Source organism: Nannospalax galili, unplaced genomic scaffold, assembly GCF_000622305.1.
Source record: "Nannospalax galili isolate Female #2095 unplaced genomic scaffold, S.galili_v1.0 scaffold2257, whole genome shotgun sequence".
NCBI lineage: Eukaryota > Metazoa > Chordata > Mammalia > Rodentia > Spalacidae > Nannospalax > Nannospalax galili.
In genome coordinates, this window is record NW_008339431.1 from 117,136 (window position 1) to 134,962 (window position 17,827).

At 51.1% G+C, this 17,827-nt stretch overlaps 1 protein-coding gene and 1 pseudogene across 2 annotated transcripts in view; one reads left to right on the plus strand and one right to left on the minus strand.

The window, feature by feature from the left end:
* Pald1 (phosphatase domain containing paladin 1) overlaps nucleotides 1–13,646 on the plus strand; it is a 71,390-nt gene extending 57,744 nt beyond the window's left edge. The window contains exons 19-20 of one of the 2 annotated variants that reach the window (XM_008833901.3): nucleotides 10,061–10,216; nucleotides 12,248–12,400. In XM_008833901.3, coding sequence (XP_008832123.1) covers nucleotides 10,061–10,216; nucleotides 12,248–12,400 — 309 coding nt within the window. Of the gene's footprint in view, nucleotides 1–10,060; nucleotides 10,217–12,247 lie in introns of both variants that reach the window. The other variant, XM_008833902.3, reaches the window with a different exon arrangement.
* Nucleotides 13,647–16,498: 2,852 nt separating this feature from the next.
* Nucleotides 16,499–17,303, minus strand: LOC103734835 (annotated as a pseudogene).
* Nucleotides 17,304–17,827: the final 524 nt, after the last annotated feature.

A 17,827-nucleotide genomic window follows, 5' to 3' on the forward strand; every position in this document is an offset into this window, starting at 1 on the left:
TAGGATCCACATATGAGGGAGAACATATGTCGATTTTTTTTCTGAGATTGTGTTACTTCACTTAGTATAAATGTATGTACCCCCTTCATCTGCCTTACTGACTGGTAATATCCCTGGGCAAGTTCATATTCCATTCATCTAAGTTCTCCCCCTAGAACACAGGCTTGAGGTTCCGAAGCCCTCAATAGCATTGTGGGGACTTGACTTCTGTCCCAAACCCCACCTGTTCCCTGAACCCCTCTTTCCTCACTCTCTGCTGGCTTCAGCAGTCAACTTACACTTTAACAAGAAACCATCAATATCACTGGCATTTAGTGTTGATGCTTCAGCAAAAAAGTGACCCCAGGCTGTTGGCAGGGTGGAGTAGAAGAGCAGGAGGTCTCCTTTCTCTGGTGGGCCACGAAGGAGCATTCATTGTGTGCGTGAACCTCTGTGTGTGCACAAACATGAGCAGCAAGGAGGTCTGTGTGTGGCTGACTTCCTACAGACGGCACAATGTCATATTACATGGCCGAAATTTAGACTGTCCATGGGGAGCAGAGGGGCTCCCAGAATCCCGCTGACCCACTGTGATTTCAGTTTCGACTTTTTTTTTGCTCTGGTTTCTACACACTTGCACCTTCTCTTTTTTTTTGGTCTTTTTGAGACAGGGTCTCCCTGTAGCCCCAGATGTCCTGGAATCACTATGTAGACCAGGCTGACCTTGAACTCGCAGAGATCCACCTGCCTCTGCCTCCCGAGTGCTGGGATTAAAGGCGTGCGCCATCATACCTGGCTAACCTTCTCTTATAGATGGTGTATTAGTCACTTTTCTGTTGCTGTGATAGAAACACTGACCAAAGAAATTTATAGAAGGAAGAGTTTATTTGAGCTTAGGTTCTAGGGGAATTACAGTCTGTCATGGCAGGGAGGCATGGTGGCTGGAGGTGGCTGGAGCAGGAGCAGCAAAAGCTAAGCTCTCACATCATCACACAGGCACAGGAAGCAAGAGAGCAACTGGAGATCTGTCAAGGCTTAAGAACTCTCTAAGCCCACCCCCGGTGATGTGCTTCCTCCAGGATAGCCACACCTTCTAAAACCTCCCCAAACAGTGCCATCATCTTGTCTCTCCCTACCTCCACCCCAGAAGCCTGGCCTTGGGGTACAACCCACAGTTGACTCCTCTATTTTCCAGAGTGGTTGTAAGACTGAGTCTAGGTTTGGTTGCTCTGTGTGTGTGTGTGTGCGTGTGTGTGTGTATGTGTGTGTGTGTGTGTGTGTGTGTGTGTATGTGTGTGTGTGTGTGTGTGTGTGTGTGTGTGTTTGTGTGTAAAGGGTGGGGGTTTTCAGGGAGCTTTAAGAACTGCCCCCTCAAGGGCTGGTGAGATAACTCAGTGGTAAAGCACTTGCCGCCAAACCTGAAGACCTGAGATCAAGCCCTGGGGTCTACATGCTGGAAGGAGGAGATAACAGACTCCCTGGAGTTGTCCTCTGAACTCTACAAGTGCTATGGCACACACACACACACACACACACACACACACACACACACACATATATTAAAAAATACCTCAAAAGGAAAAAAGAAAGAAAACCTCTTGAAATGAGCCGTTTGATGAAGTTGGGATAGATGTGAGGAGGTTGTAAGAGGACCAGGTGGGGGCTAAGGGATTCCAAGGTGCCCGATGGTCCGCAGGGTGACCCCATCTGTGAACCATTTGCTTCCTGTTGAGCTTGGAAAGGGAAAATGTTTGTGACTAAACCCAAGGAGGCTGTCCTGCTAGGATCATTAATGCCTTGGCTTTGGCTGTGACAGTAATTTTTGGTGTTCTGTATTTAAAACAGTCTACTAAGTCTCCTGCTTTCTGTCCAGAATGAGTCAGAAAAAGCTGAGGTGAAGGTGGCCACAGCATACCCTTTGCTCTCCGCCATGGACTTCATGAAGACCACACTGCTCAGACTGTGAGCAGTGCTGTCTGAGTTTTCCTAGAACTTAGTGCTTGCCTTGTCTGGACTTCAGAGTTGCTGATGAGGCAGTCAGGCCAGGCTTATTAGACTCACTTGATTGAGGGAGAAACTGAGGCCTGTGGAGGCTTTGTGCTTGGCTGGAAACAGGACCAGAACTTCCACTTCAGCTTGCATTCCTTTCCCTCCATAGTGGCAGTCAGGACCCAGGGAATAATTTTGTGGTATCAGAAAGAGAAACGGTTGTATGCAACCTTGGAACTGGGTTATGGGGAGTAGGTCCTGAGAACAGGAGCTGCCAGGAGGCCAGTGAGATCAGCTCCATGTTCTGAAGACTAAGGGTTTTTAAACCTAAGATCCAGTGATCCCTGGAGACTTCATTCCAGTAAGTAATATGTCTCCAGGGCCCAGGGGCCTGCACTTAGAGTAGTCTTGGAATGCTGTGTGCTGCCATATAAAGTGTAACAGAAGGAAGAGCTACTTCCCTGGGCCCTTCCTGTCCAGCTCAGAATAGGGCCAGTGGGGTGGCAGGCTGCCAGAACAGAGACTGTGTATGCATATATGTGAGTGTGCCTGAGTGCTCTCACATGTGTTTGAGTATACACGTATGCAGGAGTATAAATGTTGGTGTGCCCTTGCACTTGTGTGTGTTTGTGTGTGTGTGTGTGTAGGACACTTGTCAGTCCCTGAAACGTCATTTCCCTTCCCACTGCAGGCTGGGCTGGAACTCTTTTGGCCCCACTAGGAACTTTCCTACTTTATAAAACGTGTTGTCGGTGTGTGTGGTAAGGTTTCTGTGCCCCCCTGGGCTTTGAGAGATTTCAGGATCAGCTCCAGCCTCCACATCATCCTGTCTAGCGAGGTCTGCCTCTCTGCTTTTGTTTCTCACTGTCTGGGGAGTAGCTGCTACTGGGGGTGCCTGGTTTTCTGCATAGGCCCACCTCTACAGCCTTGGTCCCAGGATGCTGTCAGACACACCCAGGCTCAGTAATGTAAGCCTAGTGAGTGGGAACTAGATGGCTGGTGAAATAAATGGTTGCATAAATAAATAGGAAAACAGGCCTGTTTGATGTGTCTTCTGGCTCTTAGCCTACAGGGCTAGTTTTCCAGGACAGGGCACTTTCTTCTGGCTATAGAAAGGACCCTAGGATGCAGTTGGATATCTGAGTTTTAGTCCTGGCTCTGCCAGGAACTCCCTGGGCACCCTGGGGCATGTTATTTTGGCCTTCCCCAGGCCTCAGTTTTTCCATCTGTCACCTGGGTTGTTACCTTGTACTGTCTTTCTTGAATTGTGGTGCCTCTTGGAGACAGCAGTGGTACATAGGGTGTGGTGGGCAGGGTGGCTAGGATACCCAGTGGGCTTGGTGGTCAGGTATAAGGATGGAAGCTTCTTGAGGGTGGGGCTGTGTTTTGTTGGCTGGAACTCTGGGCCTGGCCTAGAGACGCTGCCGAACGGGGGATGAGTAAGAGGCAGACAGAGGCCCTGTCTCCAGTTTGGTTCTTCTGTTCTTGGCAAGTACAAACAAGCTATGACAAACCCAGTTGCCTGCATGGGCTGAGGGCCCTGCTTTTCTAACTCTAGGCATCAGGTACAGAAAGCTGCCTTGTGCTGCAGGCCCCAGGTCCAGCAAGCCTGCAGCAGATGGCCAGAGTTTTCAGGGCCCGGGAGGAAGTGCACACAAAGCAATGAAACCCATTGCTGGGTGGTGAGGCGAGTCTGTGTGCTGGGAAGAAGGTACGGTCTAATCTCTGGGACCCACCACCTCTGAAGGCTGTCAGCTGCCCGCCTAGCCCAGATCCCTCAGCTGAAGCAGTTTCCCAAGCCATGTTTCTTTCCATCCATGGGTACGATGGGGGCAGGGGACACAGGAGGCTCCAAGAACAAGGACAGGGAGGAAACAGGTGTTGATTGGTACAGATCCCAGGGGTCTCCTTGCTTCCCCTTGAGCCAGTGCCTTGTCCAGGTCCTTAGCATATGTCTCCTTGGTGAGTAGAGTGGAGAAGAGGCCTGCCACCAGCTCTCCACTCAGCCCTGGCAGGTCTCCACAGCTCTTTGAACTTCACCTCCCTTCTTGGGAGGCAGAAGGGGTGACGTAGGTCATCCCAGGCATCCTTTGAAGCTGGATTGATAGAAGGGCAAGGCAGAGCTGCTTGTCACTCACTGATGGTTTTAGTTAGCTCTGTGTTGCTTGGAGAAAAGGCTCTGACCAAAACCAACTTGGGGAGGAAAGAGTTTATTTGGCTTCCATGTCCTGATCACGGTTCATCTCTGAGGGAAGCCAGTTCAAGCAGAGCTGGACCCTGGAGGCAGGGATGGAAGCATGCTCCACACTTGCTCCTCTGGCCTGTGCTCACCCTGCTTTCTTGTACAACTCAGGACCACCTGCTCAGGGGTGGTACCACCCACAGTGGGCTGGGCTCCTCATATCAATTAGCAATTAATAAAATGCCTCATAGCCATGGCCAAGCCAATGGAGATAATTCCATAATTGAGGTTCCCGCTTCTCAGGTGTGTCAAGTTGACCTCCAAAGCCATGACACTGATTCAACAAACCTTTACAGTCTACTGGGTGCCAGGCACTGTGTTAGGTGTGGCAAAGCCACAAGAACAAAAGGCAGAGTTCCTGCTGCTAGTCTGCATTTAGTGAGGGAGACATAGTGTGCATGTGGCTGAGTGACACCCACAGGTGCATCATAGCGATTCATCTATAGGAGGAAATGAGACAATCAGGAGACAGGGAGTATGATGGACTGCAGGGTTTTTATTTGTTTTGTTTGTCTGTCTTTTGTTTTTTCTCTCTTGGTACCAGGGATTGAACATAGGACCTCACACACATTAGGCAATTTCCCTACCATTGAGCTACATCCCTGCCCAGCACTGCAGTTTGAAACATGAGGGTCAAGCAAGGGCTGGATGAGAAGGCAGGATTCAAACACAGACCAGAAAGAGATGAGGGAGGGAGCCAGGCCAACACCTGGGGGGAGAGTATTCTAGATAGAAGATACAGCAAGCGTGAAGACCCTGAGGTGGGAGCTGCCTGATGTGTTTGAGGGGCAAAATGAGGAAGCCCAGTGACAGGGGAGTGGGTGGGAGGATGGTGGGGCTGGGAGGCAGGCTGGGCAGGGCCTTGTGTGGGTTTGTTCAGACATCAGCTGCTCTGTGTGTGAGGGGAGTCAGTATAGGATTATGAGCAGAGGCACTGACTTGACTGTTGATCTGTCTCCTGAGCTACGCTGAGAATTGACAGCAGGATGTGGAGGTGATGCAGGGAAGCCCAGGGCCGTCACTGGGACAGAGTAACTGGGAGCAGCAGGTGAGGTGGGCAGACTCTGGAAGTGTGTTGAAGCCAGGGGTTCCCTGGTCGAATAGATGTGGATGTAGAAAGGGAGATTTGAAAATGGAGATAGGGTTCAGCCCCTGAAGCTGAAAGAGGTAGTTGTCATTAAGATGGCAAATTTGGGAGTGCAGCAATGGGGCACACATGGGGGTCCCAACGCCTATCTAGAATCTAGATTCTAAAAGCTACTGGAAGCTGTCTGTGGAGGAGAAGCTAGGAGACTGTGATCATTGACCAACCTGGCATCCTGCCGTGCCTTTTCTCCTAAACTTAATCATTGTTTGAGGAGGCAGATGCTGCCTTGGTGACTAGAAACCCTGCCTTAATTCTGACTGACAGCAGAGGAAGCTGAGGAAGGGGAGATTGTGGAGACTGGAGTGCTCAGAGCAGGCTGCAGAGAGGGGAACTGTCTTGGCTAGGCCAAGTGGAGAGGAAGAGCAATTCAGGCAGAAGGAACAGACTGGATGAAGGACAGAGGCTCAGCCTGACACATGGCACATGGTAGACTCTGGATGCCCCATACTCCTGTTGTACAGGGGAGGCTCCTCAGCCCTGCCTCAACGGGCCTCTTCCTGCTGGCCCAGCAAAGAGCTTCCAAGTAGGCATACTGACAGCAATAGGCCCACATCTATGCCAGATGGGCAGAGGTGTGAGAAGCCTGTGGTGCCCGTAGCAGCCCTGGCATCTCTCCTGAACCTCTTCTGTTTTAGGGCTAAGTCCCAAGAGATGGGCAAGGAAACTTTTGTCCAGCTCCATGGAAGCTAATGACAGCCTAGCCTGACAGGCCATTTAAAAACAGCTCAGCTATTTTTATGCACAGGAGGTGGCTGGGTGCTTCCTTCCCAGGCTTTGGGTGGTTTTAAGGAAATTCGGCCGTGATAGGCAGATGGGCCATTGTCTTAAATCACAGCCCTGTGGTCAGGCAGGATATGCCCATGGAACTTCTGGGGGTGTCAGGCACCATCTTCAGTGTCCAAATTTAGAGGTAATTCTGTGCCCAGCCCCTCTGCCCCCATATACCTTAGACTTGATCCTGGCTGATATCTTGGGACAGTCAGGCTGCTGTCCCCAGTGAGAACAGGGCTGGTGTAGTTGTGGTTATGTCCAGGTGAGAACTAGGGCTCTTCAGGGCCACAATACATTCCGTCTGAGTGTAGTTAGAAGCAGTTTAAAATGGCTCTTCTGATGCTGGAGAGATGGCTGCTCCTGCAGAGGACCTGGGTTCAATTCCCAGTATCCACAATGGCAGTTAACAATTGTCTGTAACTCCAGTTCCACGGGGAATCTGATGCCTTCTTCTGACCTCTGAGGGCATTGCTTGGCACGGGTGCATTTACACACATGCAGACAATGCACTCATACACATCAAATCAAATCAAATGGCTCTTCCCAGGGGGACTTGTGGGTGACCCTCCTTCTGCTTTCTAAGACCATGCTTTGAATACACTTAAGGATATGGATGTAGATTGGGAGAAGAGAGGCAGACAGAAGGATGGGGGCATCTGCCGCATGCAGTGTGGACCAGCTTGCCACCCTCTAAATAGGGTCCCACTATGTTGACCACATGGTTTACATTTAAGTAAAATATACTTTTTTCTATGCAATGATTAATTTCTAAGCAAAACTTTTTTTGGAACATACAATCTGTTAATCCTTAAGATGGTACACACCCTGTTCCTCCTGCCTCGTTCATTCTGCAGACAGCTGGGGGCCGCCACCACCCAGGGCAGCTCTGGTTGCTTTGTCTGCAGACCCTCTGGCTTGACTTCAGTCCAGCTGTGGGCCCTGTCTCTTAGTTTCATTTCCTGTTGCTGTGATCCAATACCCTGACAAAAACAACTGAAGGAAAAAGGGTTTTTTTGGCTTGCAATTCCAGGTCACTGTCCACTGTTGTGGGGAAGTCAAGGATGTGAGAACTTGAAGCAACCGGTCACATTGCATCCACAACCCCTGAGCAGAGCGCGGTGAACTGACGCATGCGTGCTACTGCACAGTTCCCTTTCTCTTCTAACATTCTGTTCAGGGCCCAGCCCATGAAATGGTGCTACTCGAATTCATTTCCCCACCTCAACCCAATTAAGAAAAGCTCTCACAGACACACTCACAGGCTCAACTAATACAGACCATCCCTCACTGACACTCCCTTCCCAGGTGACTCTACATTGTATCAAGTCCGGTCTTCCCTCAGCCTTGTTTCCCTTCCCATTGTCTACCCTGGGGACACACCTCCCTCCTGACCCCTGGCATTCTCTGCCTCTCTTTCCTCACCCACCTCACGGGTCACTCCCCTTTGCTTTCTTTCTATCCTTGACATAAATACTTTGAAATCACCTGCACCTCCAAAGAGGACGGCCTGGGTGGTATCCATCCGTCTTTGTAGCTCTGGACCTGTTCAGTCAGTGGTGCCGTGTGGGTCACAGGTACCTCCTCACCTATCTCCTGGAAACTTGGAGGCTGAGAGGTTAACAGCAGAACCTAGACCAGCTTATGGGTCTTGGTGCCTCCTAGGGAGCCAGAGCACTGACCCCTGGCCCCCAAGCGCTTCCTGGCACAGCCTGCTGTCCGCTTTCTACCCTGCTTCCCTCCGCAGGGTCCCCAGCTTTGTCAGTTACCTCCCCTCACATGACCCTGGGGGCTCTGTTCCCAAAGCAGAAGTGGGGCTTGAGGTCAGGCCCTCCCCAGCAGTGATTCTGGGCCATGTCATGTCAGAGTGGGAGGCCACCCTGGAGTTTTCCCACAGCATGTAGGCTAGCATTGTGTGTGTTCACAGAAGGGTACCCAGCTGTGGCCCAGCTGTCAGGAGAGCAGCCCTCCCTGGTCCCTGAGGGTATACTGTGCCCCTCAGTGAGTACTCTCCCACAGATGGTCCCAGTGATCAAGGGACACCCCTGGGCCACTTTTTTACTGGATCAGAGAACTGTGGTAGGCCTGGGTAGAAGCCTGGGGGTGGTGAGGATGGAGTGACAGGTCTGGGTGGGTGGTCTTCTCCCTCAGGTTCCTTGCCATGGATGTATGGACAGCACATCCATGGTGACAGTGGGGGGCGGGGTATGGTGGCAGAGCACCCTACAGAGGACAGGCTGGCTGTGTGTCCCAGACCATGTTCCTGGCCTGTTCCCTTGAATCGAGGCTGAGGAGAACCTTGAAAGGGGTCCCCCCTTTAAGTCCTCTTCTACTCAGGGTTGGATCTCCCATGAGTCTTCTTCCAAAAAGCCACTCTTACCACCAGTGGCTCCCCAGTGCTGAAGCCACGGTGCTCAGGCTCTACCCTTCTGAGATCCTTGATGGCTGATCTGGGTTGAGTCAGGCACCTGCATTTTAAGGCTCCATGTAGTTCTCAAGAACAGCAAGACTGTGAACCCCAAGATGGAGGTTTAATGTCCTATGTAGCTCTAGTGACTTCTGAAGTTGGGTCTGTTTTCCTTCTTGCCCCTCAGCATCCTCCTTCCCAGGCCAGCAGGGTAGTGCCTCCACATTTGACACTGTTCTCACCTCTCTGCTGCCCCCACTGAGTGTCCATCCTCACTATCCAGGTCTGTGAGATTCTTACGGCCCACCCAGACTCTTACCTTCCCTTAGGGAATTCCCTTTTGTGAGCCTGGGTGTCTCCTTTTCTCCAGCACAGGGCCTGGTGCCATTTCTAGAGCAGGCTCCTGGGAGGGCCTGCTGGAAGAGGGAGGTCCCAGCCAGGTGTGGGAGCACACTCCTTGAATCCCAGAAGCAGAGGCAGGCAGATCTCTGTGAGTTCCAAGCCAGCCTGGTCTATATAGCAAATTCTAGGCCAGCCAGGGCTACATAGTGAGACTCTGTCTCAAAAATAAGTAAATAAGGGTTGGAGAGATGGCTTAGCGGTCAAGAGCACTGGCAGCTCTTGCAGAGGACCTGGGTTCAATTTCCAGCACCCACAGGGTGACTGACAACTGTCTATAACTCCAGTTCCAGGGGATCCAATGCCCTCTTCTGACCTCTGTGGGCATTACATGACACAGGTGCATTTACACACATGCAGAAATACACTCATACACATAAAATAAAAATAAATAAAATATTTTAAAAAATAAGTAAATAAATAAATAAGGAGATCATACACTCCATCCACCAGGGCTCTCTCTGCCTCTGACTTGGGTGGCCTCCTGTCTCTCTTATCTAAACTTGGAGAGAATGGGGGTGTGTCTGATTGCTGGGTGCTCATCCCTGACACCTCTGACCCTGAACCAGGAAGAAACAGGCAAGGAAGTCAGGTAGGGAGCAGGTGTGATCTGAGGCTGAGCTAGGGTTCCTCCCCTTCCCAGTCAGAGAGGCGCTGACTGTGACCCCTGTGAACCCAGGCTGAGGAGGAAATGATGACAGCCTCCTCAAGTCAGAACCCTGCCCAGTCCCCCTGCCAGGTCATGGTCAGAGCTTCATACCTCTCTAGAGAAAGTCTAGGGGACTAGGAGAGAGGAGCTGGTTTTGGGGCACTGGCCACAGGGTCCTCCCTATCAGTGAGACTGGGCTTCCCTCCCTGCCACATGGAGGGCCTCTCTATACCTCAGATATCCCCAGCTGACAGATTTGCCTTGGAATAGGGTGGTCCACATGGAGGAAATAGAGAATTTTCTTAATAGGAAGTGGGTTTGAGACCCTCTCAGAAATCAGGGGCCCCCATGGTTCTTTTCTGTGGCAGCCAGACAGCACCCTAATCTCTACTGCTGAATCACTCTGCCAGGTGCTCAAGCAGTGGATGAGCATGTTGGGCAGGGAGCCCCCACACTGACACCCCACTCCCTGTACTCTAGGCAAAGGCTGCCAAAGAGGCACAGGAGGCACAGAGGCTGCAGCTGCAGAGCCTGCAGTACCTTGAGCGCTATATCTACCTGATCCTCTTCAACGCTTACCTCCGTCTGGAAAAGGCCAGCTCCTGGCAGAGGCCCTTCAGCACCTGGATGAGGGAGGTGAGAGACAAGGCTGAGCCCAGCAAGCCTGGGAGTGATGGGCTCACAAGGCAAGGCAGGAAAAGTCCTTTCCTCTGGTCCCTGTGTGTGCTCTGTGGGGACCCAGGTGACAGACTACCCTATGGAGTGGGAAGAGACTGTGTCCCAGTCACCTGTTGGGTTCCCAGCCTAGTATCTCACTAGGCAGCCAGCCAGGAAGTGTGACAGCTGAGTAAATGAATGAATGAAGAAGGGGGAGTTGGGAGTGGAGAGGCAGCCTGCCACTGGGCCTCTGCTCTGTGTGTCCCCATGGCCAGCACCATCTGGACTCCTGGACACTTTTGACACATTATTTCATTCACCTGTGCCCTGTGAAGGTTCCTTGAGGTTTTATCCCTGCTCTTACCTCATTCTAGTCACCTTGGACAAGGTGGCCACCCTGTAACTCTGCTGTCCTCAGCACTAGGATGGGATAGTGTCCATGTTGTCTGGGAAGGTTGGTGGGTGTCCCTGCCAGACCAGGCATGTTTCACACAGAGAGTACTGCCCAGAGGTTCAGTGACTTCCTTATGGTTGTCATGGGAACTGGTTCTTTGGCCCCAAGCTCACATAGTTCTGGCCTAAGTTAGCCCCCCCAGCCCCCAAACCTCTGCTGTAATCCTTCTGGGTACTTGGTCAAGAGACAGGTATCCTTCCTCCCGGCAAAGCAACCTGTAATTACCCCTCCTCCAGGAAGCTGGCCCTCCTGACCTCACCAGCCATCTGGCTGTCCTAAACTGGACTCGAGTTCAAAATTAGCTATCAGGAGGTGAGTGGGTGGAGAGCTAGAGTCAAAGACCCAGCCAGCATGGGCATAAGACAGGTGCAGGGCCTCAGGAGGGGGTAGAGGTGGGCTCCGCGCTGCAGGGGAGCAGAGCCAAGGAGGTGGGAATGGATGCTGTTGCTGCTGAGCTTTGGGGCCCTTGGGGTGTTGAGGTGCAGGACATGAAATGAGCCCTGTGCATGAGGATGGGTGTAGAGTTAGAAGACCTGATGGGGCCTATGTTGGAACCACCATGGTGAGCAGGCCTAGGCTTGGCTTCCTTTTTGAGCCTGGAGTGGAATGTAGGTGGGAAAAGACTCATGTAGCCCAGAACAGCCTCAAACCTTGCTAAGTAGCTGAGGATGACTTTGAACTATTGACTCTCCTGCCTCTACTTCCCTAGTGCTGAGATCATAGGTGTGCCCCACTATGCCTGGCTTATGTATTGCTGGAGATGGAACCCAGGGCTTCGTGCATGCTAGGCAAGCACTCTACCAATCGAGCTATGTTCCCAGCCTGGGGACAAGAACACTTTCTGCTTAGGCCCTGTTTAGACAAGGGAGCCAGGAGTTGGGAGGAAGCTTGCTCTTCTCTCCAACTACATCTTGTGATGAATGAGGAAGGACATCAAGGAAGGAGAGCTACTGGTTTGTGTGGTCCTAGTGTGGGAGGCCTCAGCTGCTCTCCTGGGATGTACAGAAGCTGGGGGTGAGGGTAGCAAGGGACAGTGAGAGGGATGGAGCCACCTCTTTACTACAGGTAGAATTGCATTATCTTTGTCCCTAGGAAGGTGCAGGCGATAGTTGGAGCCTTGGGCCAGGTGCAACATGTGAATGTTCAAAGCAGAGAAGCCAGGCTGCCTGAGGACTGAGCTCCACAGCTGAACTCCCAGCCAACAGGCTGCCATTTGCTCCTGCAGCCTCCTTACCCCCATGTGGCTTGCTGGAGTAGTCAGGCCAGTGTGACCGAGGTGCCCTGGCCATGCTTAGTGCCCCCTGCACTTGCATAGCCTGCTGCATGTAGTCCCAGGAAGAACAGACCATCAGTTACCCTGTAGTAAGGAAACAGAGGCTCAGAGGAGGTTATAGGTGGACATGGCAGACCAGCTGCTGAGCTGGCTGAGAGGACAGCTCTGGGCCCCAGCCTCATCATTGTGCCTTAGACCCTAGCATGGGGAGGGTGGTATGAGGAAAATAGGCCTGATGATATCCCCCTCTCCTGAAGCCCTGCCCCATCTCTGCCCTCCCCAGGTGGCATCCAAGGCTGGAGTCTATGAGATTCTCAACCAGCTGGGCTTCCCTGAGCTGGAGAGTGTGGAGGACCAGCCTCTGTCAAGGTTGCGTCACCGCTGGCAGGAGCAGAGCCGAGACCTGGAGCCCTCCGCTGCTGGGGACTTCTTGTAGATCCTCCTCCTGTTCCTCGTCAGGCAGGCTGGGGGTGGTCTAAGGTTCTCTAGATGGACAGCTCCCAGCTTTCTGGAGAGACTGAATGGGGTCGGAAACCTTTAGGAAACAGCTTTTTGTAGGATGTGTAGATGGCACAGTCATTCCCTGAAACCAGAGAGATGTACAATGGTCCTCTGCAGAGGCCTAGTGCATGTACCCTGCAGACCAACTGGCAAATGGCCTCCAGGGACTCACTCCCCAAACTGCCAGTCACCACCGCTGTCTCTTTTTCTCACTATCTGGCATCTAACTGCCCAGGCACACAGCAGGCCGGCCATATCAGTTTCCTTTCCTTCTTTCCTTTCGCCGTTTCACTCTTATACCCCATTTTTTCTGCCTAAGCAGCTGCCTGAGGCAGGTGTCAGTGGCTGGGTGGGTTAATGTTAAAGGCAGCTTCGTCCGTCTCTAGACTGGAAGATTGAGGACCACCTGCATGACCCAGGTTTCCTCTCCTGCCTTTCTTTTCCTCTTTCCTTCTCTAGGCTGGCAGAAGGTAGGATTTCCAGGCAGCTGGAAGCATCAGCCCTCCTCTCGCCCCCACTCCCAAAGTGTGTGCAAAGAATTTGTGAAGACCAAGGAGGCAGTGGAGAGGTAGTTTTCATTTGTCAGAAACCTAGGTGGAGTAGCTGACAGAATCAAGGGCAGCTCTTGGGAGGGAGCAGAGGGTGCAACAGGGCCTTGGTGGCTTGTCAGGGCCCCGATTCCAGGCCACCTTTTCCAGGGTCCCTGAACTGCCTCCCTGGGAGACTGCAGAGCTAGGAGTGGTTCTGTTCACACAGTGGGAAGAGGGACAGAGAGGGCTGGCTGTGTCTGGTGGGCCTTGCTGGGACTGTAGTTTGCTGCATCCAGGGGCTGAACACCCAGGAGCCTGGATACCACCTGCCTGGCTCTGTAGGACCAGGGATGACAACTGATTGGGTTCATGCCCCTCAGTGGAAAGACAGAAGGACCTGACATCTTTTGGCTGTGGTATTTGGAAAGGAGAGAAGAGGCCAAAGCTGTTCACATCTACCCGGCATCAGAACATAGGGACCCTCTCAGCTGAATTCTTTTGCAAACTACTGTACATCTGTTCACAGCTTGTTCTGGTTTGTTTCTTCATTGCTGTGACAGAATACCCTGACCACTACCAACTTGGGGAGGAAAGGGTTTATTCAGCTTACAACTCCCAGGTCATAGTTCATCAGGGAGCCCAAGGTAGGAACTCAGGGCAGGAACCTTGACACAGGAGCTGGAGCACAGGCCATGGAGGAACGCTGCTTACTGGCTTGCTCCCCTGGCCCCTGCTCAGCCTGCTTTCTTACGCAACATAGGCCCACCTGCCCAAGGGTGGCACCACCCACAGTGGGCTGGGCCCTCCCACATCACTCATCAAGCAGGTGCCCCATGGACATGGCTACAGGCCAGTCCAATGAAGGCAATTCCCCAATTGAGGCTCCCTCAACCCAGGTGTGTCAAGTTGACACTAAAGCTATTCAGCACATAGCTTGTCAGGTTTGCTGGTGTCTATTTTTGCCCGTGTCAGAAGCTCTCGTTTCTTTACAGACCAAGTCTAGTTAAGGAGTCAGAGATCAGGACTGACCAGAGAGGAGTCTTTTACATTCTCATGATTGGCCCTGACTTGTAGCTATGCTGGGACCACTGGCCAATCATGGCACCTCTCTGCCTCAGTAGCCCCATCTGTAAAATGGGAACACAATACTTGCCTACCTACCTCACAGGGGTGTTGTGAGGAATCCTTTGTGATTTTTTTTTTTTTGTACAGAGCTTTTGAACATTAAAAACAGTGTAAATGTGAAATGTATCTGGCTGCTGATTTATCTTCAGTGTGAGGTAGATATTATGGGAGCCATGCAAGCAAGTCGGAGGGGAGGTCCCCTACTTCTCCATTAAGGGTGGGTGCAGGGTAGATGGAGTGTACATGTCACCAGAACTCCAATGCTTAGAGATGGTGGGTTTTGCAGACATCGCTGTCCCTCCACATCATCAATCTTACCTTATGCTGGGTACCCAGGGTGCTTATGTTGTGCCCCTACTCAAATAAAGTAACACCATTAGTAAATTCTCACTACAGTGTGAAGAACTGCCATGTCTAGGCAATGTAGAATTGGGGTCCATGGAGGAAAATGAACGTCAGTCCCCACTTCCTCTGCCAATTACCCATAGTCTGTACCCAGCGCCTTCAGGCCATGGTTGATTAAACACAGCTGGGATTGAGGGAGTGGGGGTGAAGGGACAGTGTCGGGAAGATGAGATGGAGAAAGCCCTGGCTCTAGACCCTGTCAGCAGGTTCTTGCAGGCTTTGGGGAATGTGGCTATGGGTGTAGTTCTGAGGCCAGCTGGGTTGGTCCTGGCTATTGTGGCTGATGCTATAGTGAACTTGAGGTACAGGTGTCTCCTCAGTGTGCTGCTCTGTCTCCTTTGCTTTATTTATTTATTTATTTATTTATTTTTGAGGGCTGGAGGGACTGGCTCTTTATTTTGAAAAGACACTTTCCAGTATTCAGTATCAAAACAGTTGCACTGTGGGATTCCCTTTCTCCCACCTGGCCCCTAAGAGACCACAACGGAAGAGAGTATGAACAAGTCAGTCAGTTGCAGGATGCACACCTCACAGGCCTCACAGAAACCACTGAAAAATGGCACTGGGTGGGGAAACTTTGAAATCTCAGCACACTGCTAGCTCACAGACTGCAAAAAGTCCTTACAGCCAATAGGGTAACTTAGGTAACTCAACCTCCAAAAAGCAAAGTTTCAAAATAATGTAAAAATTTAAAAGTTGTATACATAAAGCTATTCTAGATTTCTCCAGCACAGACTTGTAACAGCGCAATGTGATGGCACTTTAGAGAAGGTGAAATGGACCTCAGGTGGTTGCATCAGTGGCACAGACATGATCTTTCTCTCTTTTGGAGGCAGGAGAGCACTAAGTGGTCACCTCAACACTTAAGGGGCACATGATCCGTTGTGACATCAGGAAGTGGGTAGAGAGGACACAAGTTTGGTCTTGGGCTGGAACTGAATGGCAGAGAGCTTGCCTAGCATGTACAAGACCTCAGGCAGTAGAAGGGGGCGTCTCAGGGGTCTTACTGCCTTAATTTGGTCACATCTGATGAAAAAAGTTAAAAAAAATAAAAATAAGAATAAAGTTGTCTAAAGATACCTAAAGCTGGGGCCCGGAGAGTTGGCTCAGTGGTTAAGAACACTGGCTGTTCTTGCAGAAGACCTGGGTTCAAATCCCAGCACCCACATGGCAGCTAACAACTGTCTGTAACTCCAGTTCCAGAGGATCCAACAGCCTCTTTTGTCCTCCGCGGGCATTGCATGGCACGGGTGCACTTACCAAAAGGCAGGCAATGCACGCATACACATAAAATAATAAATAAAATATTAAAAAAAGATGTCTAAAGCTGAAACCTTCAGATATTGGTGTTTGTTTTTGGCTAACTTCTTAGAATCCCCTTTCTGTTTAGCTAGAACTCTGTACAGAACAATGAGGTTTCCCATAGTGGAGTTTTTGCCTGGGCTCTGTTGACTCTCAGTAAGGCAGGCCCACGTGTTCCTCCTCTATGGAGAGGGCAGTATGCATTAGTCTGAAAAGTTACCTTCCAAAAGGGAGAAAGGAATTAGATCGCTGCTTCCAAGCTGTGGAATGACTTGGGTCACAATGGTGACAAATGGCTTCCTCCACAAAAACGTAATGACAAATGTATATATCGCAACGTGCATCAAAGACACTTTCACTCTGTGCTCACATTTTCCTAAATGTTGGATGTTGGGAGCACCTTTGGTGCTCCACCCCTGTGATCTGGAACTCTGGGAAGAGGCAGAGACCATTTAGTGAAAAAACATGAGGGGTAGAGGGGGTGGCAAAAGGAGAAAGCAGCCTTCAGTTAAGGAATCAGTCCTCAGTTTCAAGGCCAGCTTCCGGCAGGCTGGCTTCAGGCGGAGTTAGAGCCAGAGGGAGGAGCAGGGCTGGACTGGGAAGCTCTGCATCTCATTCAGGTCCAGCAGTCTGGTCCAGCATCCTTTGCATACAGAGGTGTTCCTCTTTGGTCACTTCAGCTTATCTTCCAAGTCATCAGTTGTGTTTTCCAGTTTGGCTACTGATCTCTCAGCAAACGCAGCACAGGTCTCTGCCCCCTTGAGTTTATCAGTAAGAACTTTATTACTGTTTGTCTTCTTTTTGAGAGCACTTTCCTTCAGCAGCACTCAGATTCTTCAGGTTCTGTTCCACCAGTCTGATCTCATCCATCTTGGCAACAGGACTCTGCCGGCTCAGCTCGTTCCTCTGTGCATTCCAAGTCGCCTTCAAAAACTACCAACTTACCAGTCTCCTCTTCCTCCTTCCTTTCCACCTCTCTGCAATGTGCTTAGCTTCTTTTAGCTGGATTTCCTGGAGCTCCGTTTTTCTTCATACCTCTGTCTCATCAGTAGCCTTTTCTGCTCCCTCCAGCTTCTGCAGAGCAGTGGTCCGGCACTCCTGAGCAAGGTCCAACTCCTTTTCAACCAGTTGGATCCTATGATTCAAGGAAGCTACCTCAGCTTTTGTCAGTACCAGCCCATCTTTCTCCTTCCACTTCCTTCTGGAGGCACTCAGCCCTCTTCTATATCATCACCTCCTCTGCACCATCGCCCTCTCCTCTGCCCTTCTCTGCATTACAGCCCCCTCCCCTGCACCACCGTCCCCCTCTATACCATCAGCCCTCTCCTCTGTACCATCAGCCCCCTCTGTTCCATCAGCTTGCTGCTGCAGAACCTGGATCTTGTACTTTACCCCCTCAATGATGGTGATCCCTGCCGTGGCACCAACCCAGTTGCTTCTAGAACTCAGATTCCGAGATTGGGCATGGTGGTGCATACCTGTAGACCCAGCACTTGGGAGGCAGAGGCAGGTGGATCTCTGTGAGTTCCAGGCCAGCTGGAGCTACAGGAAGACCCTGTTTCAAAAAGACCAAAAAAAAAGATGCCTATCTCCTCCACCTCTTTGTATTATACCACTGCTGTATGTAAGAGTCCCCCATAGCTCATGTGTTTGAACCTTTGGTTCCTAGTGGGTGGCGTTGTTTCTGAAGCTTGTAGAACTTCCCTGTCATGATGGATGGAACCATACCCCTTCTTTTTGTTGTTGTTTGTTTTTGTTTTTTTTTTTTTTTCATTTTTTGGTCTTTTCGAGACAGGGTCTCTTTGTAGCCCCAGCTGGCCTGGAACTCACTATGTAGACCAGGCTGGCCTTGAACTCACAGAGTTCTGCCTCTGTCTCCCTAGTGCTGGGATTAAAGGTGTGCGCCACTATGGCCAGCTCCATATCCCTTCTTAAACCACGAATCGAAACAAATTCTTTAAGTTACTTTTTTGTCAGGTATTTTGCCACAGCAATGAGAA